General features: G+C 34.8%; 1 protein-coding gene across 1 annotated transcript in view; it reads left to right on the forward strand.

Annotated features, from left to right (window-relative positions):
- The window catches only part of LOC149815093 (uncharacterized), a 62,985-nt gene extending 41,104 nt beyond the window's left edge, over positions 1 to 21,881 (forward strand). The window contains exons 9-12 of the mRNA XM_089989372.1: positions 18,683 to 18,765; positions 20,344 to 20,455; positions 21,199 to 21,267; positions 21,497 to 21,881. Coding sequence (XP_089845498.1) covers positions 18,683 to 18,765; positions 20,344 to 20,455; positions 21,199 to 21,267; positions 21,497 to 21,625 — 393 coding nt within the window. The 3' untranslated portion in view covers positions 21,626 to 21,881. The remainder of the gene's footprint in view (positions 1 to 18,682; positions 18,766 to 20,343; positions 20,456 to 21,198; positions 21,268 to 21,496) is intronic.
- Positions 21,882 to 24,066: the final 2,185 nt, after the last annotated feature.

Here is a 24,066-nt window from a genome sequence, read left to right on the forward strand (position 1 = left end):
CTGACCAGACTCGATAATATACCGATTTCGGATGGCTGGTCAGACCCAAATGTGAGCTTTATCGGGTGCTGACCAGATCCGAATAATTGTTGTTTTTGAGTGACTGGTCAAACCTTGTACATGCTGTATTGGGTGCGGACCAGACCCAAAGATATGTGTTGATCGGATTGCTCATACAATGATGTTGACTTTAGTAACTATGTTTGTATAGCTGGATGCGTACATGATATTTCCTTGCACAAAAATGCACTAGCAGAGTATTTCTAGCATGTTACTTTCCTGTACATGTAGATGCATTAAACATGTGATCGGTTCATCTTTTGGTGTGCTGTTGTAGGGCAGACCAATGCTGCACATTTAAGTGCAACTTTTTATTTTTGACCTTTAAAACTGAGCAAAATTCAGGTTAAATTCAGGCGAAATTCGTAGGCAAAATTCAAGTAATATATCATTAGATGCGCCTCGAAATTCTAAAACCATCTATATTTTATTTTTTTGAATTTAGGCTACGGTTGGCTCGAAAATCACATTTTTTCAAAAAAGACCTGCTTTGATGTGACCGGTTCTGGATTGGACCGGATATGATCTGTATGCTTCAAGTTAATATGGATATAAACTCAGTCCAAGACCCATATTAATTAAGATTTGATCTACATTGAGATCCATATGGGTATTGGATATGGGTTTAGATCTTGGATTCAGATTTAGATCCAAAATTCAATTCTAACCAATTTAAAGTTTTAAATTTAATATAAAGGCTAAATTGAATGAAATTTGAAGTTAAAAAGACTCCCAAAGGGGTGAGATACCCTATGAAACTTTTTGGAAATTTATTATTTAATAAATATTAAATAAATGATTAATTAAATATTAAAAATTATTTTATTCCAAAATTTCTTTTGGATAGGGCAGCTATTTCATATGTAGGGATTCTAGAAGAGCCCAAATGAGGTTAAAGTAAAATAGTAAAACAAAATAAAATACCAAATGGATAAAAAAGTAGTTAAAAAGGAGAGATGATAGCCAAATAGGTAAGAATTTCGAGAAGGACGTTACCCTCTCTAGAAGACCAAAGAAAATAAATGATTTTTTTTTATAAAAGCGACTAACTCGCCCTTCTCTCTAGATTTCATTTTCTAGAGAGAGAGAGAGAGAGAGAAAGAAAAAAAAGAGAAAGAGAAAAGGAAAGAAGGAAGGAGAGGATTTCCTTTCGTTCAGATCGTTCGACGTATACTTTTGGTTATTTTCCATCTTCTTTCGAAGGTACGGGTTCCTCTCTTAATTCGAACGGGGAGAAATAGCCCAAATCAGATTTATGTGGGGATTCTAAATGAAAAATATTAAATCTAATTTTTCTAGGCATGCCTTGATGCATGAGGGTATGAACCTTGATTTTTGATGTATACATGGCTTGTTTTCAGTTTATTCATGTTCAAACTGTTGATTTTATAATAATAGCATGCATAATATGTTAATACACACACACACACACACACACATATATATATATATATATATATATATGCTATATATATATGCTATATATATATGCGTGAGACTGACTGTACATTTGGTGACCCATCAAAGTCCGGTTTTGGATAAGATCTGATCCAAAACCAGACCTGTTGCAAGGACCCAGCATGCTGTTTATATATATATATATATATATATATATATATATATATATATATATATATATATATATATATATATATATATATATATATATATATATATATATATATATATATATATATATATATATGGCTGATGATATGAATATGCTTGTAAAATTGATTTATTTTACATTTTATATAACACTGAAAATCGGTTGGCTGTACCACAAAGTGGTGTTGATTTTCGGTCATAGTGGGCAGCGATATGACATTAGTTTCCAGCATTGGTTTTGTTTGCAAACCTTCATCAAAGATTGTTTATATATGTGCATAAAAATGTGTCTCTTTCTTAAAATAACTATGTTTGCAAACCAACATTGAAAGTGTTTATATATTATGCAGAAAATATGCCTGTTTCTTAAAATAACTATGTTTGCAAATTAACATTGAAAGTGTTTATATACGTGCAGAAAATATGCCTGTTTCTTAAAATAACTATGTTTGCAAACTATCATTGAAAGTGTTTATATATGTGCAGAAAAATATGACTGCTGCTGAAATTTTCTATGTTTGCAAACTGTCATTGAAAGTGTTTATATATGTGCAAAAAATATGACTCTTTCTGTAATTTTCTATGTTTGCAAACTGTTATTGAAGGTTTTTATATATGTGCAGAACTGGGTGCTGATCAGACCCAAAAATGTACTGTTTTCGAGTACTGATCAGACCCAAATTTGTGTTGTATTTGGGTGCTGACCAGATCTGATAATATGCTGATTTCGGGTGGCTAGTTAGACACAAATACAGACTGTATCGGGTGCTGACCAGGCTCGATAATATACTAATTTCGGGTGGCTGGTTAGACCCAAATGCGTGCTTTATCGGGTGCTGACCAGACCCGAAGAATTGTTGTTTTCGAGGCACTTGTACCCTATACATGCTGTATTTGGTGCGGACCAGACCCGAAGATAGATTTCTCACATAATGATGTTGACTTTAGTAACTATGTATAGCTGTATGCGTACATGATATTTCCTTGCACAAAATACATCAACAAAGTATTTTTAGCATGTTACTTTCCTGTATATGTAGATGCATTAAACACATGATCAGTGCGGCTTTTGGTGGGCTGTTGTAGGGCAGACCAATGCTGCCCATTTAGGTACAACATTGTCTGCTGTCCAATACCATTGGTTGCATGTTTATGCATGAGAAACATGCGGCCAATGGCATGCTAGTGCTGTCCTGTGTATGGGGGCGGCATAGCTTTCGCTCGGTAGTTATGTTCTGTATCCCGAGCATGCACGAATTGGCAACGGTGTTTATTAGTTATGTATGTTCATGAAATTGAATATCATATTGGTATAGATCTATGTCACATGGGTGCGGGGGTGCGACAAAAATAAATAAATAAATATATATATATATATATATATATAAAGTTTAAAAGTTGGACATAAATGATACTGGGTGCGGTCAACACACCCAGGGTCAGGTTGACCGCATCGGGTGCCACACCCACGTCGTGTCGAGTCGACGCAGGTGCGACACCCAATTGGTCGAGTCCTTGTGACATAGGCATAGATGTGTATATCATGAACACGTAAATTCTGAAGTTTATTTTAATGTTGCATTAACTTGATCATGTGCATGTTTGGTTGTTATGCATGAGATGAATCATAAAAGCATAATGCATGTTGCAAGCAAGTGTTGATATGCATATGTAAATTGTTTTATATGTACATTTTTTTTGTGTATGAATGAATGTGCATTGTGGGCATGTTTGAATAATTGTGTGGTTACATATTCACTAAGAATTTTTGCATAAGATGCATCGGTGGTCAGATGTGAACCATTGTAGGCCATGCGTGCCACGAGTATGTGTTGCTCTAAGATTTATTGTATGCATTGCAAAATCCATTTGAAATTATTAGCTTTCTGAATTAATTGCACTGTAAAATATTGTAACGGGCCAAGGTCCCGTGTTGTGTTTTGCATGTTGATTTGCAAAATGATTTTTTTGGTAAAAGAATTTGATTATTGTTAAAAAGATAAAAGAGATAAATAGTGTAATTAATATTTTTCTTCATAGATGTCCCTTCTACAGTGTGAGAATCTTAGATGGCGGTTTTGGGAAAACTGTGAGGATACTAAAACTTTATGTGCGATTGTACTCCTGAACCCGATATGGTAGTTTGCCTCCCGGCTATGGTTTTAAGGAGTTTTCAGCCACTTTGCCTAGGGGTGGTATTGTGATACAACTGTTGTTATTGATATACCAAAAAAGTGATATCAGTAGATGTTGATTTCTCTGGTGCCCGATGTTAGATGTTGATTTCTAATGTTTCGATAGATGGTGTTGATTTCTGATATCGGTCAAGAAAAAGTGTGAAATCCAATAACAAAATATAAATTGTGTTAAGCTACAACTAGGAACCTATCTTGAACTTCGAGAATTTGTTGTGCTCGTTTGGAGTATTTGCGGGTTTTAATGAAAAGTGAAACTAAACTTATGTGCATTTAATAGGGACATGCATGCAAAAGAAAACTTTGATAATAATTTAATAAATTATTCATTCATGTGTATTAGAATCATGCATATTTACTCTTCTGCATTAGTTCATACACTCTTACTTATTCTGTTTCATGTAAGATATTGTTATTGCATGATAATTGCTTTTAAATGCTTGAATGATAATTGAATTATGAGATTGTTGTAGTTATGTTCTTCTGAAAACTTGCGTGAATTTGATTTATATTTTTTCTTGTTTATTTGGATGTTTAGAAGAATTCGTAAAAATAATATTTGATTCTTACCCAGTACTTCCTATGTTTTTCGCAGGACCTGAAGTTCAGTGATGAGGATGACTGTCACAGGGAGCCTACGAGACTGCGTGACTTGTGTTTTTCTTAAACAGTGTGGCTCTAGGATTTTACATTTTAATTTACTTATGTTCTAAGATTTTGATATTTGATCTATGTCACATGGGTGCGGGTGCGAGGATGCGGCACTTCCAAAAAACCCGAGTGCGGGGGTGCGACAGGGGCAAAATATATCTATATATCTATATATATATAATTTTGAAGTTTTAACAGTTTAACATTTCATAGTTAACATTGTCATAATATCATTCATCATGCATGTAGTATATCAACCTAAATATCAAATTATCAATCAAATAAGTAACGCAATTACATAAATCGACCTAAATATTAATCAAATAAGTAAAGCATAAAAGAACTAAATTACATACCAAAGTATATCCTGATGAAGTAATGAATGTTAATAATTTTCTTCTTCATCATCAAATGCATCATTAGAAGGAATACTGGGCTCAGCTAAATCCATGTTTGTTATGTTGAAATGATGTTCTCCCTTGAAGTCACACTCTTTTGGGTTTACATCCCAAAATTTGGATGTTCCTTGTCTGCGTTACAAACCCAATTTGAAAATGATAAATACAATACAAGTATATTTAAATGAAAACTAAGAAATAATCAAATAACTAAGAGAGCAAATTAGTACTTGTATTCATCATTGCTTCGCGAAAGTAATCGAAGATTTGAATGAACATATACTAAATCCTCTGCACGCTTGCTGGTGAGTTTGTTTCTTTTCATGTTGTGGATTTGAGAATATGTGCTCCAATTTTTTTCGCAACAAGATGAACTAGCAGACTGTGATAGCAATCTTAATGCAAGACGTTGAAGATGTGTTTCTGATCCAAATGTTGACCACAACGTGATAGGATCTCTATTATCTTCTTCTCTCGCGAATAATGTCGGTTCATATAATCTCGAAGATTAAAATTCCAAACTCTTGTGTGACTTGATGTAGAAGATATGCTTCTTGAAAAAGTCTTGTCATACACATATTTCTATGCCTTGATAGCTTTGGGTCTAAATTTGGAGGGACACGACCAATACCACTAGCCCGCTACTATTTGCATAATATTTTGGATTAAGAGAATGTGCCTTGCAATGCAAATGAGTGTTGCTCTTATCCCATCTTTCTGACTAAAATTGAATGAATATGATTAAAAAATCTGAATCATCCAATGCAGGATTTTTTTCTTCATGCTTGAAAACTATAGTTTGTATTTTTTCAATCATATTATTCCACATTTCATAAACTCTGTGAAGCATGGGCTCATCCTTATCAACTTCTCTTAGCATTTCCCAAATAGGTTGTGTAAATTGAATAAAGTATATCACTCTGTCTCAAAACTCATTATCAAGGATGAATTTTTTAATTTCTTGAGTCTTGATATCATCATCAACACGATAGAATGTTCAATTTTAATCAGTCACCATGTTAATCAAAGCATTCTTCACTCTTTTAATCCTCTTCATCATCATAATAATGGACGTAAAACGTGTTTCAACGACCTTCAACAATTTCAAATCAGAATGCCTATTAAATATATCATTAGCACGATAGTGGTTAACAACAAAATTCCTAATGCTTTTAACATTTCTTTCTAAATCTTCAATCCATGAACATAAAACATATGCTTGCGAATTTTCTTCTTCTTTGGGGTTGCAGATGCTCTTTAGGGCTAGAATTAAGCTGTGTGCTACACAGAGAGTCCAAAAAATATGAGGGTACTCACTCTCCAAACTCAACACTGCACTTTTATAAACTGGAGCGTTATCTGTAATGGTTTGTACCACTTTTTTATCACCCACTTCTTTTATCACTTCTATAAACAATCCCTTCAAATACTCTGCATTTTTATATTCCCCAGATGCATCAACTGCTTTCAAGAATATTGGCTCACTAAGCGAACAAGCAATGAAATTGATTAATGGACGTCTTTGAATATCTATCCATCCATCAGACACAATAGAAACTCTATTTTGCTCCCATGAATAATTTTTAATCTCTAGCAACCTCTCCACATTTGCCCTCTCTTCTGCAAGAAGTGTGGTTCATATTTTTTCTGAATTTGGAGGCACATAACTACTCAAATTACAATTTGCCAAGGATGTTACTAAATCCTTCCAATAAGGATTTCTAGCCGCATTAAATAGGAGTGAACCAGAATAAAAATACCTCCCAACTTTTCTATCCAATTCTTCTCTTCCATATGTGTTGAATGATGCCTGTATCGTTTCTCTACCTCCTACATTGAATTTTCTTTTTTTTTTTCAGCATCTTCTTGGTAGCTTGCAAATGACACACTAACTGCAGAAGAATCGGCCATTGCCTTTCTCTTCGCATATTCTTCTTGTATTTTCTTGTATTGTCTTCGCATTGCCTCATCAACTTTTCTGCAAGCTGAAATGCCATGTTCTGGTATCTTCAACAAATGAGCCTTCACTCTTGTGTAAGACTCAACAAAATCTCTTTCGCAGAGCTTGCATCGAAATCTCTTGTTTCCACCACCTCCTTCTCCAGTTTTTGCAAGTTTATCTACATGTACTCATAGTGGCCCCACATCATCAATATCACTGCAACTATCAGCAAAACTAGCAGCAGAACTCATATGTTGGGATGAGCCCCCCTCTCATGTCGACCCAACAAGAGAGCGAGAGGGGGGGGGGGGGGGCTCGGCCCCTCCCCTGCTGAAAATAGAGGGAGCAGGGGGGGGGGGGGGCTCAGCCCCTCCCCTGTCGACCCAACAAGAGAGCGAGAGGGGGGGCTCGACCCCTCCCCTGAAATCAAAGGGAGTAGGGTGGGGGGCTCGGCCCCTCCCCTGCCAAAACAGGGAGGGGCTCAACCCCTTCCCTACCGAAAACAGAGGGAGCAGGGGGTGCTCGGCCCCTCCCCTGCCGACCCAACAAGAGAGCGAGAGGGGGGTCTCGGCCCCTCCCCTGAAATCAAAGGGAGTAGGGTGGGGGGCTCAGCCCCTCCCATGCCAAAAACAGGAAGGGGCTCAGCCCCTTCCCTACCGAAAACAGAGGGAGCAGGGGGTGCTCAGCCCCTCCCCTGTCGACCCAACAAGAGAGCGAGAGGGGGGGCTCGGCCCCTCCCCTGCCGAAAACAGAGGGAGCAGGGGGGGGGGGGAGGGGGCTCAGCCCCTCCCCTGTCGACCCAACAAGAGAGCGAGAGGGGGGAGGGGCTCGGCTCCTCCCCTGCCGACCCAAAAAGAGAGCCAGAGGGGGGGGGGGGGGGGCTCGACCCCTCCTGTGCCGAAAACAGAGGGAGCAGGGGGGGCTCAGCCCCTCCCCTACCGACCCAACAAGAGAGCGACAGAGGGGGGGAGGGGGGGGGGCTTGGCCCCTTCCCTGTTGACCCAACAAGAGAGCGAGAAGGGAAGGGGGTGCTCGGCCCCTCCCCTGCCGACCCAACAAGAGAGTGAGAAGGGGGGGAGGCTCGGCCCCTCATCTGTTGAAAACAAAGGAAGCGAGAGGGGGGGCTCGGCCCCTCCCCTGCTGACCCAACAAGAGAGCAAGAGGGTGTAGGGGGAGGCTCGACCCCTCCCGTGCCGACACAAGAAGAGAGCGAGAGAGGGTACATACCTGCGAAAGGAGAGGAGAAGCCTGGGAGGTGGAGCTGGGGCGTCGATAGGAGAGAGCTCGAGCTCAGGGGGAGAGGAGAGGAGAGGAGAGGAGAGATTAGGGGCAAAAATTTTTTTTTGCCCTAATCATCCTTTTCATCGGGGATTTTTTTTTAACGCCAAAAAGTGGACAAAAATGATCCTGTGTGCATTGACCGCACCCAGGGTCATGTTGACCGCACTCGGTGCCACACCCGCGTCGCGTCGACGCGGCACCTGTTTTGCCGAGTCCCTGTGACTTAGTATTTGATTAATAAAGTTAGTTGTTTTGATTGGTTTGTTCAATATAAATATCCCTTGTGGTTTGGAGTTTGTTAAGTCTGTGAGGCCCCAGATCCTTGGGTTTTGGTTCCCATAATAGTGAAATTTTTTTTTCACTTTTCAACGAGGATGAGTTGGGGTAGTTACATTATATTGTTAATTCATATAGCCAAACCTTTCAGACTTGAACCGGTTTCCTTTTAGGAGACCTTATTCTGTTGTATGTGTTGACACCTTGTCACCTCTTATGTTTTAGTACGTAGAAGTGTAACTGTCATGTCTTGCAATATGTATTTTCATAAAGGGTGTATTGGTAAATTTTCTAAGCCCTGATAATATATAATAAAGAAAAGTCTCCCATATGAACCATTGAGAAATGTAGGATGACCATTTTTGCCAAGGACTCCCTCTCGTCTTTTCATCTTTTTCTCTCGCTCAATATTTCAAAAGATGTTTGTCCTCCCACCACGGAAGTTGAAGGAGAAAATTCCCAAACGAAACTAAGGAAAAAATTAGGAAGGAAATGTTGGAGATTTTACCTAAGAAAGAGATCAAAGGAGTATTAGGATCTTAATTTTGGAGACTAAAGATTTTTATATTAATAACTTTAGAGATTTCCATTTGTGGTAATTCAGTATCATCCTTATAGTTCAACTTTGGTATCTGTAATTTACTTAATTATTTGTTAGCTAAATGGGTTTTGAATATGACTCCCTTGCTTATGACATATCTACCCATGTTATTTTACTTCTAACCTTAGTTTTGTTTATGTTTGATTCTTGTCTTTTGAGGTCAAAATATTTTTGTTAAAATAGTTTTGAATTCTTCCCTCTCTTATTCCACTCTTGATTTTAGCGTTCTTTCAAACTTTTTTTGTCCCTTTTGATACAAAATTACAAACCTTTTTGTATATTTTATGATATACTATAATGTCCCTAAAAAATCAAACTTTTTTAAAACATTCCTAAACCCAAAATTTTGAGAAAAATTGAAACTTTTATTCATTATAAAATTTTGCATGATTCCTGAAAGTATTATGTCAACGAGTTCATCTATGACTATATTTCAACCGTTCCAAATACTAGAGGACCCACTTGAGCGCAAACATGAGTGTATATTAGCCTCCCAGTATGAGATCCAGTACAGAATAATCCATAAACACAACTCGATTGGGGTTATTACTTTAAGAATTCTTACACGTAGGAAAATGTGAAAGGTAGAATTTATTTAAGGTTTAAGACAATTGGGGAGTTACGTACAAATTTAAAATTTTCAAACCATAAGCATGAACATTGCATAAACGAAAAGACATAATTCAGAAATATTCTCATTCTGAAATATTATAATTCTTAAAACGTAAAGATCCACACAAAAAGAGTTGAATTGTTGCAAGTTTATAACAATAAAATATTGTCTGGGTTCTCCAGGGATCGTAATAGGTAAGAGTAGAGTCTTCAGCCGCATAATAACCTGCACTTCGCTTCAGTTCTCCACAAGATTATCTGTAAGGTTTGGGCATCAACCACTTGCTCATAAGAAACCCAAAACTAAACTTCGAGAATATTTGTAATGGTACAATCAAAGTGTAATTACCATCATAAAAAATGAGGTTCAAGGGAATTCACATCAAAACATGCATATAACATTCAATCACATTTATTATCATCCATTTCATAACATTTATAATTGCGTAAGTTGTATGCATGAAACTCAAACTCACATTTATTCCTATTCATGATATTAAACATTACATTCATTCATTTCTATGATAGGTGTCCGTATAAATGAATGAGAATTCACAATTCATAGCATGCTTCAAAGTGAAGTAAAATACAACAATTCATGAAAATGTAAACTTTCACTTTCTTTATCCTCAAAAGAAGCATACTCACGTTCAACTCATGCCTAAGATATGCATAATCTAAATTATTAATTTACGTGTCATTTCTTAAAACATTTATGCACTTTTGCATTCAGATATATATGGAATAGGCCCTGATTCAACCTTTTCCATGTGTCTCACGCACACAAGCACCTTACGTGCAACAACAAAGCTCGTGTCTTGTATCAACAAGTCAATCACATGATCAAAATAAACATGTCTTTTTATTCACATGTAAAATTTATATGTAATAATGATGCAAATCTTAGTAGTCTCTACGTGTTCACATTTATATATTTATGCATATGATAACAATGATTCTAAAAATCTAATTTATTGTTTCTCTTGTTTATACAGACCCATCTGGTATAAAAGAGGGTCTAGACATCCAGAAACAACCATAGTAGTATTCATTATTCTATGTATTTTATTTGCCCTCCTATGACTTAATTGGTTCTTTCCCGAGCGATTCAACCCTGCAATGCAGCGGTTGCGAGAATGAACCCAAAGTCACAGGTCTTAGCCTACGCAAAAATGCTGGCAAAAAATCGGACATGCATCTCTAACTCTGTAGAGCTGTGGTATTACTACCTAGGACTCATTGGTAGACCTGTCCCCTAACTTTCGTGGGACGGGGACAATAGGCATCTTCAACCATCAAAAACTCAATATGTCCCACGTGTTAAAAAGTGAGTTGGAATACATTGGGTTCAATAATGAACCCATACATATGCACGTGAAGTGCAAATATACCCATTAAAGGGAAACAACACAAGCACATAATGTGCTAACCCATAAAAAGGGAAAAATATGACATAAAGTCATAAGTTGCATATCATTGAAGAAACAATGGTAATACATTGGGTTCACCAAATTTGAGGGAGATATTTTTAAAATATACGAGCATACGAAATGTGAAAAGACATAATTCAACTATCATAACCATTAAACGAACAAACTATATGCAAGAAACATATTTTCAAATGCATAATACTTTAAGAAAAGGGATACATACCGAATAACTTCAAAACAAAAAGGAAGAGCAATGAATACTTCACCATTTCTTGAGCGACACGCTTTCCGTTGCACCCAAGGACAACCCCATCGTGACCTTGCTCTGATACCATGTTAGAAAGTGAGTTGGAATACATTGGGTTCAATAATGAACCCATACATATGCACGTGAAGTGCAAATATACCCATTAAAGGGAAACAACACAAGCACATAATGTGCTAACCCATAAAACCCATAAAAAGGGAAAAATATGACATAAAGTCATAAGTTGCATATCATTGAAGAAACAATGGACAAGGGGTAAAAACCCCATTACAAATGGAGCATAAGCTCCCTCAAGAAGTAAGAAAATACAAAGGGGAGAGCCCCTATTTATAAGCAAGAAAAGGAGCCACAAAGGGGGCTCCCAAGAGAGTCGTTGGGAGCCCCCAACGGTCACATATGTGACCGTTGGAGGCTCCCCAACGACTCTTTGGGGAGCCTCCCTATGTGGCACAACAGCCGAAAATTAGAAAGGAAAAAAGGAAGAAAAATAAAAAATAAAAATGGAAAATTACAAGCAATATTCCAAAGTGGAATATGCGCAAAACAGAAATTTACAGAAATACCCTTTTGGGTGAATAAAGAATATATATTTATATTCATATATATATAGATATACATATACATATATATATATATATGTATCTATATATATATGAATATAAATATATACGAGATTACAAATGACGATAATACATATTTTAACATCCCCCCTCAAACTTTGCGGGGAAAAAACCCGAAAGTTTGGAAAATCAAAGGGAAGTCTTTAAGAAAAAACTCCATCTTCATGACAGTTTGAGCTAGGTCTTCAAGTCCAATTCCCCATCGATCGAATCCATGATGCATCTAATGTTCCACATCTTTAGCGATCCTGTAGAGAATCAACAAAGAAACAAGTAAAACATATCTTTGCACTTTTACTCAAATGGACCATTTCTAACTAGCATAATTATGGATGACCTATGTTAGAAATTATGCAAATTATGCAGAAATGACACTTAAAGTTTCAAAATCATACATCATGTTAAAACAAACTGAGCGGAAGCAAATTATGCAAAAATAAATTTTAAGAATGCATAATGCATTCATAATGTCCATCATTGGACAAATATAACCCTATAATGGGGAATAACAAAATGATCCACAAAGGGATACCACAAGAAGCCTATGAAGAGACATAAAATACCTATGCTTTATTGAATGAGAGCCCAAAAAAGGCCATAAAGAGCATATGCATATTATCATTAAATGAATTAATACTCAAAGAACTCATTAATGATCATGCTTCAAACATGTAATGAAGTCCCAAACAAGAGAAACGAAGTCTCCAAGCATACTTTAGGTAAAATAAACCCAAGAGTTCACAAGGTTTTAAAATCATTTATGAAAGTCATACTTAATTGACAAAATCCACATTTTGCATATAAGGGTGGCAAAAACCATAAGCACTTAATATATAGATTAAATGCTAAGAAATCAACTTGATATCCATATCAAAAAATATGAGTTACTTGAAAAACATAAGTCATGAATGAAATTTTGCAAATTTCAACAATAGTTTATCCATTACAAACAACTTCCTCATTAGTCCTCCAAAACCCATAAATCAAGTGTATAAGCTACTAGATCAAGAATATAAAGCCATTAAAGGCCAAAGACACACACAAAGGTGTGTAAAAGAACCTCATGTCTACATATAATAATACTTAAAATAAGTGTATCTACGACAAGAACAAGAGAATACATGCCAACATGGACTAAAAAGTATCTCTTGTCTACATAAAAAATACACTTAAAACCAAGTATGTTTAGCTACTAGAACAAGAGTAATAAGCCAACCATGGGCTAAAACACAATGCATATCTTGTCTACATAAGATGGCACTTGAAATGAGTGAAATAAGTCAACCATGGGCATACATCTAAGCGACTAGAACAAGGACACAAACGCCAATATAGGCTAAAAATCACACACCATGATGTGAATCAACGTGCCTTGTCTACATATAAAAACACTCAAGTCAAGTGTGTTCAGCTACTAGACCAAGAGAGCAAAAGCCAACAAAGGGCTAAAAACACACGAAGGTGTAATAAAATTCTTGTCTACATATGATGACACTTAGATAATGGGCATAAAAGGAAACGACTTTTGAGGCAATAAACTTGTAATGAAAATAAACCTCGAATAAACCAATACTCCTTTTAAAATGAATTCTCATAACAATAACATGCATGTAAAAAAAATATCTTCAACAAGATATTATAATCGATAAAGTAAAATTCTTGAAAATAAATGTGTGAACATATGCACACCAAGAACATATGAAACACTTGTGCAAAAAAAAGAAAGCACAAAATCACAAATGTGCAAATGCACTCATAATTTTCATAAACAATGGAAGGTTGGGCAATAATCCCTAAAACCTTGATTTCAATATACCTTAAAACATTTTAAGGTTTCAAACATCATATATCCATCACATTTATATATAAATAAGAGCATTCATAAGATCAATGGCCAACATCAAACTAGTGACACACTCATATACCAAATCATTCTAGAGTCCCAAGGTGCCCATAACTCACCTCAACCCCCATCTATAATATGGTAAGTGGACAATCTAAAAAGACATAACAACGAGTGTCACACTCATAATTATAGATCATATACCAAATCATTCTAGAGTCCCAAGGTGCCCATAACTCACCTCAACCACCATCTATAATATGGCAATTTGGACAATCTAAAATGATATAACACGAGGTGCCCATAACTCACCTCAACAAACATCTCTAATAAAACAATAGTAAGGCTAAAACAATGATGCATTAAAAAAACATGTGATGGACAAATATAAATGCCACAAAAAGGCAATAAACATTTTAGGAATCATTTTTCAAAGAAAAGAGGACCGATTAAAAAAGGTCCAATAATCAATAATGTGCTTTATAACAACAATTTTGCATAAACACAAATTATGCTTAATCTTCAAACAAGTCATTTATACCAAAAAACTTATTAAGCAATAAACACAACAACATAAAGAATTCATCAAGACAATCAAGCTTTTAATCAAAGAAATCATAAGAACCGTAATGGTTCACAAAGAAGGCTTTAACACAATACTCAAGGAAAGAATATTTAAAACACTTGAAAATTTATAGATTTAGGGATTAAGTCCCATACAACAATTTTAAAAAAACCTTTGATTGTGATGAGATATGCGGAAACATACAAAGTGCTAAAAGCACTTACAATGATTTAAAAAGGACTCAATATCTAAATTCATTATATTTTTCACAAAAAGAAATGTGCATAAAGGCTCCATAATGCAAAAATGTCTATGAAGAGACAATACACATGTAAGCACAAAAGGCTTTATAAAATATGTGCACGAAGGCACTTATACAATACTTGAACAAATACACACCAAGGTGTAAACAAACATGCACTAAGGCATGTATTTCATAAAAAAGAGGGAATGCATACAAGCGCAAATATTTGAGAAACAAATGTGCACAAAATACAAAAATACACAAAAGTGAGCAAGTATGCACTTTATAAAAAGAGCAATGCTTGAAATTCTCAAACTTTAACAATTGCAATTGAGGACAAAGAAAACCATATTATGGCCAATGTAGACATTTTTAAAAGATATTATTAAGAGGTTTCGAAACCTTATGAAAAATACAAACCAACAAGTTTATAAAGAAAAAATGAAATCATTTATACCAAAAGGATGCAATAGATGAACTATGCACTCTATGTAATGTGAGAAATTCCTTTTTTTTAAAAAAAAAAAAATCTTTCCTAATGGTTTATCATAAACAATTTTTCAAAAAAGAAATATTGAAAAACTTTTAGGAGTTCTTATAAGTTATCATTAACAAGAACTACTTTAGGATTCAACAAAGATTTTAGATGTGAGAGATTTTCATATAAGAATCATATCAAATTTTTCAAAAAATGCACTAAAATTCATAATAAAAAAGAGGAACTCAAATCAAATTAGGGTTCATATGAGAATTAAGAAATTTTAAGCAAAGATCATTACTTTAGCAAGAAATCATATATATAATTTTAAAAATTAACTTATAGGTCAATCATGAGATACTTATGTAAGAGTTATAAATCTCACATTATTGAAGGTAATTTTAAAAAACATAAATTGCTATTATATGCGATGAGTAGTTAGATAGACGCAAATTATATATTTGAACAACAAACGAGTTCACCAAATTTGAGGGAGATATTTTTAAAATATACGAGCATACGAAATGTGAAAAGACATAATTCAACTATCATAACCATTAAACGAACAAACTATATGCAAGAAACATATTTTCAAATACATAATACTTTAAGAAAAGGGATACATACCGAATAACTTCAAAACAAAAAGGAAGAGCAATGAATACTTCACCATTTCTTGAGCGACACGCTTTCCGTTGCACCCAAGGACAACCCCATCGTGACCTTGCTCTGATACCATGTTAGAAAGTGAGTTGGAATACATTGGGTTCAATAATGAACCCATACATATGCACGTGAAGTGCAAATATACCCATTAAAGGGAAACAACACAAGCACATAATGTGCTAACCCATAAAACCCATAAAAAGGGAAAAATATGACATAAAGTCATAAGTTGCATATCATTGAAGAAACAATGGACAAGGGGTAAAAACCCCATTACAAATGGAGCATAAGCTCCCTCAAGAAGTAAGAAAATACAAAGGGGAGAGCCCCTATTTATAAGCAAGAAAAGGAGCCACAAAGGGGGCTCCCAAGAGAGTCGTTGGGAGCCCCCAACGGTCACATATGTGACCGTTGGAGGCTCCCCAACGACTCTTTGGGGAGCCTCCCTATGTGGCACAACAGCCGAAAATTAAAAAGGAAAAAAGGAAGAAAAATAAAAAATAAAAATGGAAAATTACAAGCAATATTCCAAAGTGGAATATGCGCAAAACAGGAATTTACAGAAATACCCTTTTGGGTGAATAAAGAATATATATTTATATTCATATATATATAGATATACATATACATATATATATGTATATGTATCTATATATATATGAATATAAATATATACGAGATTACAAATGACGATAATACATATTTTAACACCACGATGCTTGTACGAACTATCCCTTTCTCGAGAGGACAAGAGATCGGGACAGACCCAGCCATCTTAGAGAGTTCGGCTTCACCGGTGCCTCAAATGGACCCATAGTTCAGGATTATCTTTATTATTAAGTCATAGGTCTCACATTCAAGTGTCATTATCTCACAGGATAACCCTATCATGCCCTCATGCATGATATCAACAGTTCATGCCTTCTTGCATGACTAAAATAGTCAATGTCATATGCATGACTTAAACTTACATGCCTTCATGCATGTACATGACAAAATCATAATTACCTTCATGCATGATCCCATCATGTTATGATTTATGCTACATATGCTCTCATGTATGATTCATTTCTAACATGCTTTCTTGTATGATATCAATTACAATATGTCTTACGCATGATTTTTTCACATGTATTTCTATACATGAATATGTCATAGATTTAATTTTTTTTCATGCTTAATTTATGTCACATCATAATTCAACACACAAACATGATAATGTTAGAACATATTCACATTCTCAATATGATTCATTTATTTCAAGGTATTCATTCAAAATTCTTATTATATACGTGACATGCTTTACCAAATTATCACATCATACAAGTATTTACGGTAAACTTATTAATTACAATCAATCATGCAACACTCATTTAACACAATGCATGCTCAAACATGTACCTTCAACAAACACACTCCATATTTCGCTATTTAAAATCATGACGAGTATGATCTTTGAACTACAATAATAAAATCACTTCTATTCCCATACATTCAAATCATGCTCAGCATGATTGCCGAACTACAATCACAACAGTCTTAGATATCCACAACTAAGTAGACGTGTGAGCATACAACGGTGTGACATACAAGTACTTTTATTCCCATACATTCAAATTATGCTCGGCATGATCTCTGAACTACACAACAGTCCTAGATATCTACAACTAAGTGGGTGCGTGAGAAGATAAGTGTTGCATACAATAAAAATAAATCCATTGTGCGATGCATTTGCATCACATACCTACCACGGGTAAATACCCGATTTGCAAGTTGTATTAATTTCAATGCGCATGGCTTTTCTAGCCTCAGGCGATGCTTAACATTAAGTATAATTTCTTTTCTCATCTTTGTACCTACAAATCAATGGGCACAATACAATATATATACCTTTAAACATTTTTTTACTATTATAACTAAACTATTGATTTCATCTAAGTACATTCTATTTGTGAACATAAACTATGCACGTGCACATGCGACAATCACATTAGCGACATGCATGTTAACATAGTTAACTACGCACATTCACACACTCAAGTTCATGTTTATGACGCAAACTACAAAGTTAAAAGTTTATTTATAACATAGTATAAAATCTATTTTAAAACAAAGTTTCAAACATGCATATCAAGCCTTTGAAAACCCTTTTTGAAACCTTATTCGCAAACTACATTAAAAAATTGGGATTCGATCTCACATAGACATTTCATCGAACACTTAGCGTGCGGCAAAATTTTCAAGACATACCCAACTTCGGCATTATACAACATGCTTAACAATGTTAATATACGCTAATGACGAAATAAATGAAATTGCTAATTTAATTCATGCAAAACTATCTAATTAGGCAATTCTAACTTGAGTTACTAAATTTGTACTATGCTATGATTCTTACTCAACATAGTGCTAAAATACATTAGATTAATACCAAACAATAAGAATTTAGATTCTACAAATTTAGTTTAGGGATCCTACCTTTGCGATACGATGAAAAAATAGTAGATAGTAAGATTGTAAGGGCTCCATGATGTTGCCAACTTTTTACTATGATCACTCATGAGTTGCATTTAGAAGCTGGGATTCTTATAGTGGCAGAATACAAAGTGTTTACAGTGTTTTACTTTGGTTTCCTTATACATAGATGTTTTTTATGCTTACTTTGTATTTTTCTTTGACTTTTGACCTGTACCTTTTCCCTGTTCCCAGGAAACTGCAAGCCATCATGTTTAATGGCATTGCGTATGCTTTTCCTGTTCAATAATCAGTCAATGTTAAGTTTTAAGCCTATTGAGCATTTTTTTCCTTACCATCAATTAGTGCTTCCAAGTTAAATGCATTATTTATGCTTTAATCTGAAGATTGAATCAAATTTTGTTTGTAGTAATTTGCTATGCTGTTTTATCTTTATTTTTCAATTTATGACCTTTTCATCTACTTGCAGGTTATTAGGAACTCGTTCTCTTTTTTGAATCCATCGAATGCCCTCAAGCTTTTGAATTGCATAATATCTATAATCCAATCAAGGTCAGAATTCTTGGCAATCAACTGTTTTCCACGGGAAGTTTTTACATTAATTAACCAGTAAACTTGGTCAAACTACGGTAAAGTAGGTTGGATACACATTTTTTTAATAACTGATTTTGAAATACGGGATTTCTTGGGCATGTTTTTTTCGATAACCCTAATAATAATAATACCTTTAAGCTCTTCCTGTAAGTCCTGGCATGTGCTCATGCTTATGTAGGGGTTTCTGACCATATTAGGAAGGTGAGTGATATGTTTTGAGTGCATATGTAGACAATTAAAATAAAGAAATAAACAAATTGGAAGTAAAAAAAAAGTAAGTAATATCACTCTCCAAAAAGAAGGAAAGAACTAACTAATATCAAAGTGAAAAAGGAAGATTGAGGGCTCTCTCTCTCTCTCAGCTCCACACCCCAATATAATAGAAAATTCAGAAACCATAAGAAAGAAAGGAAAAAAAAGAAAAACATATAGCATCTTTCTTCAAGCTTCCTTGCACACTGCACCTGCATGTGCATCAACACTAGACCAAAGCAATGATGTGGAGAAGCGGTCCAAATTTAAAGGATAGAAAATCATAATGGATACTACTGTTACTTGAGTATTTTGTTTTATCTTAATGAAGGAAGAATATTGGTGATTGATTTCCTTTGGCAGAATACTGTGAGTTCAACACATAGTCCAATTGCTTTAGGAAGTCTAGGTCCTATGGTATAAATTGTGTTCCTTTAAAAATCCTTGAAACTGAGGCTTTTAATTATCTGGGATGGTGACAGTGTAACTGAAGTATATTTCTGATTACTTTTGTTGCAAATGAAATTCAGGTATCTGCACTTTTTCAAACCCTGTTGAGGAGTCTAATAGCTATATTTTTGCTTGTCCATGAAGTGAAGTTCTTTTTGTTTGGTGACACTGGTAAAATGTTCGGCGATCTGCCTTCATTGGCTTTAATAAAGTGAGAACTAATTCTGCCATGAGAAATTGTCCATTTTATTATCCCAGTGCAATGAAGTAATGCATCTAGCTATAAAGAAGTAGGATGCAGACTCTTGGATGTCTGATGTCTGAGACACTGTTGAACTTTAGATTATTATGCTTACTAGTTGCTCAAGAATTATCCTTGTGCAATGATCTGGAACAATGTGGTCATGCTGCTCGTGGTAGCTAGCACCTGTGAGGCTCAAAAGAAATCCAGAGGGTTTCTAAGTTGACATCATTTTTTTTCTTTCTCATGTCAAGTTTATTTTTGCACCATTTGCCCACAAAATCATGACAGTTGTCTTCCATGCTTTTGACCTAGAATCTTATTTCTTGCATTTTTTGCAGATTTGAATGCTTAGGCTGAATTTTGTGTTTTCACTACATAGCTATTATGTGCATCCTCTCAATTCCTATAGTGTTGGCTTTTCATTGAAATGTTTTAATATCAATTCATCTAACCTTGCCCGTTACTATAAATTTTGTCATTTTTATCTTCAAGTATTTGATTGCTGCTTCCATTTAATCGTCTAATATTTGTTATTTTAATTTAAGCAATTTATGTTGATGTAATCATTTGTGATTTATTTTGTATGACAGGGGGATGGTTGTAGCTTGCATCATTCCATGGCTAAGAAACCTGCTTCTTCAGCATTCTAGCAGTCTGATGTCCCAGGAATCCTCATTACATGCATTGAATTCCATATACCAGGTCCAGCTCTTAATTATTATATTCTGTTTCATATTCAACTGCAACGTGTTATTTGGAAATTCATGATGGACTTTTTAGCACAATGGAGTTTTTTTCCTCTTTTCTCACTTCTAAACATCATTCATTTTATTAATTCAAGCGTTATCTTTTCCAATGTGAAACTTGGTAGTGCTAGAAAGTTGTTTACATTGTAACATTCTTGTGTTGATTGCTTAATTCCCTTTGTGCACAGTATATGGTCCTTGTTTTTTGGTGCAATCAAAGAATCTCCTGAAAGCCAAAAAATTCATGTTGTGATATTTCTTTTTTTTCTTTCTTTCAATACTTTTTCTCAAAAAAAGATATTTTGATACTCTTTTGAAATATTTGATATTTGCAGTAATGGCTATGGTATAGAAAGTGCATATACGACCTTTTGCCCCCAACTGTAGTGAATAATAATTTTCTATGAAAGGCTAACATAGGATGCTTGAGAAACATTCCTGCTTTATCTAGTTTTAGAAAGTGAAAAAACATCGAGAGACTAACCCCCAAAAGTTACATTTTATGATTTTGTATGGCTTGTAAAGTGAAGACAAGAACTTCATGGCATTTAATCTTCAAAAATTAGCGCTCTTTTGTTTTTCCCCTGTAAAGTACTGGAAAATATCATGGTATGTTTGAGAATTCACTATTCCTATCATCTTTCACTATTCCTATCATCTTTGATTGAATTACTGACTGTTTAATATTTTAATATGCAGCTTATTGAATCAAGGACATCAAACTTTGAATCAGCTCTCAAGCTATCTACTTGCTTGGACCTTCTAGAGGTGTGTATGGAACGTACTGTATATTACCAACAATCATCAAAATTTTCTGCTTAATGGCCTGGCTTCCATATTTGTTGGATGTGTTCTAGCCTGCTAAGATTATTTGACAACTGTTAGAACACTTGCCTTCTGCATGCATCTTTTTTTTTTTCTCCACTCCTTTCCACATATTTATCCAAAGAACTTGGTCTTTAAAAAAACAAACAAACTAATGGTGCCTTTTTAGCAGATTTCTGATGATGCAACAGATGATGCAAACATGACCCCAGCTGTTGTATATGAAGAGGAAGGCGACAGCGATGGAGAATTGACAGATGCAATGGTAACTGATGAAGATGGCGAAGAAAGGGAAGAGTGAAAGGGCTTTCCCGTAATTGAAGATGGCATCAAAAGCATGGTTACCATAGTTTTAGATTGGTGGGATGAAGATCACCACGTGTCTGGACATCCTGTTTTGTTGAGATCATGACCGGAGTTCCAAGTACGCAGGGCATGCTAGACTAATGGTAACTATCCAAAGACGATTTCCAGTCATGACAGGATCCAGTTCCAATGAAATCTGAGATAATGGATTCTGCATAAAGTTGGTGAAGCTTGTGTGCAGCTGGAGCATAGGCATCCCAGGCTCCCAGCAACTGCCATTTCAATGTTAATCGATAATCGTGGTCAATCATAAAATGCTTAGTCGCTGTATTGCAGACATGTTCCAATAGTCCCTTCTCATGACACCTTATATACCATCCTCAAAGAAAACAACACAGATACAGTGTGTTAGCCATGTCCATGTGACAGATTAATTGCCAGTGAGCTACCAATCTTATCATTCAAGCATGTACTTCTGTGGCACCCCTGAACTTTCATTAGTTTTTTTTATCTCAATGAAGCAAAAATGAAGTTAATAGTGCCACACACATTCATAGCAAATGCATAATGTTTGTTGGTGATAGAACTGCATAGCTTGTGAAAATCCTGTACTTGATTAGTACAACTTTCTGCTTTTTATCCCTCTATTTTGGGTAATTACCTAATGTTTATTTTAATTTTTTAGTTTTTAGAACGAGTGGTAGACAAGATGGTATTATTAAAATACAGTGCATTGTGCGAACTGATCGACGTTTTCTGCTCTTGCTATCATCATTAGCCCCAAAAGATCGATTGTAGATACTGTGATAAAACTGATTACACGAGTTATGCCGCTATCAAAAGAAATAATTGTCAATGAGAGAAATGTGGTAACTAGAGCTGGTAAATGAGCCGAACAACCTAGCTTGAGGTGTTCAAGCTCTGGTTGTGGAGAGCTGGGCTGAAGCATGAGCTTGGGCTCATGAAGAGCCCAACCTAAACGAGTGGAGCTTAACAGTCTTGTTACCAAAGTAATACATTGTTCCAAAGCTGGATGTAATAAGATTTGAACTCTACATACATATTAGTCGAGCGTGAGTTTGCATATTTAAACAAAATGTATATTGTTTCAAAGCTGGAAGCAATAAGATTTGAACTCAAAACATGTTTTTTAAAATGAATTTATAGTGCAAAGTTTGAACGAGCTGTATACTGCACTGCACTATATATCAACTAAATACATCAATGACTTGCTGTATATTGTACTATATATGTAAAATGTATTTAAAAAATATATTTATTATTCCTTAGAGCTTAATATGAGTCGAACTGAGCCAAATTGAATGTTTTTTGTTTATGTTTGCCTGTCGAGCCTATTTGACAAAGTTTGAACCAGCTCTTTGCGACTTGCTGTATACTGCATTATATATGCAAAAATGTATTTAAAATATACATCTGCTTAATGAGCTTAAGAGTCGAGTTAAGCCAAATTGAATGTTTTTTGGTGTTTGGTTTTGTTGATTGTATTTTGCAACTTTCAACATGCTCTTTACGAGTAAATCATGAGCATTCAAATACATATATGGGTAAATATTGGCTACTATTGATGATACGGAACTAATGAGCTAGAAATCATAGGTGCAAGTTGTGTGGACTCAATCTAACTACACAGATGTGTTCAGCATGGTTTGTTTGCTAAGGATCAAGCTTTGGATGGTGCTTTTGTGATATAAAAATGTGATATTTTAAGTTATAAAATTTTGACACATTGTGGGCCGTTGATTTTTGGACCCCTTTATAAACTTAATTACTTGTCATAATCACATGATTCAAAACAAGTTTTCTACTAAACAAACCATGTACATCACATCCATAACATTTGATCTAAAAAAATCAGTATTTTTTGAAGAAAAAAGTGATTTCTACTCATTAGTTCCTTACCTTAATTAGTAGCCAATATTTACAATATATATATATATATATATATATATATATATATATATATATATATATATATATATATATATATATATATATATATATGTGTGTGTGTGTGTGTGTGTGTGTGTGTGTGTGTGTGTGTGTGTGTTTATTTAACATTGAATTATTTATAACTAATATTATCTGCATTCAAATGATTAAAATGATTAAGATACCATTAAATACAATTTACATTTTAAAAAATATATGGTTACTTTTAAAGATCAAGTGAGTATTTTGTTTTGGAGGAAAACAAAAAGTCAAAATTTTATAGCGGTGTATTTTGCAAATAAAAATGAAAAGTATGACATTTTTTACCCTAAAAAGAAAAGATGCCATTCTTTTAGTGCTGTTTTGATCATTTTAAAAAAATATAGGGGTTTAACTTTTTGGAAATTTCAGAACAACCCCTATATTTTTTTAGTTGCAGAAAGGTGGTTCTTCTTTTTCTGATAAACTATTTTTTTTTAAAAAGTA

This window comes from Nuphar pumila, chromosome 15 (assembly GCF_984573655.1).
Source record: "Nuphar pumila chromosome 15, dmNupPumi1.hap1.1, whole genome shotgun sequence".
Classification (NCBI taxonomy): Eukaryota; Viridiplantae; Streptophyta; class Magnoliopsida; order Nymphaeales; family Nymphaeaceae; genus Nuphar; species Nuphar pumila.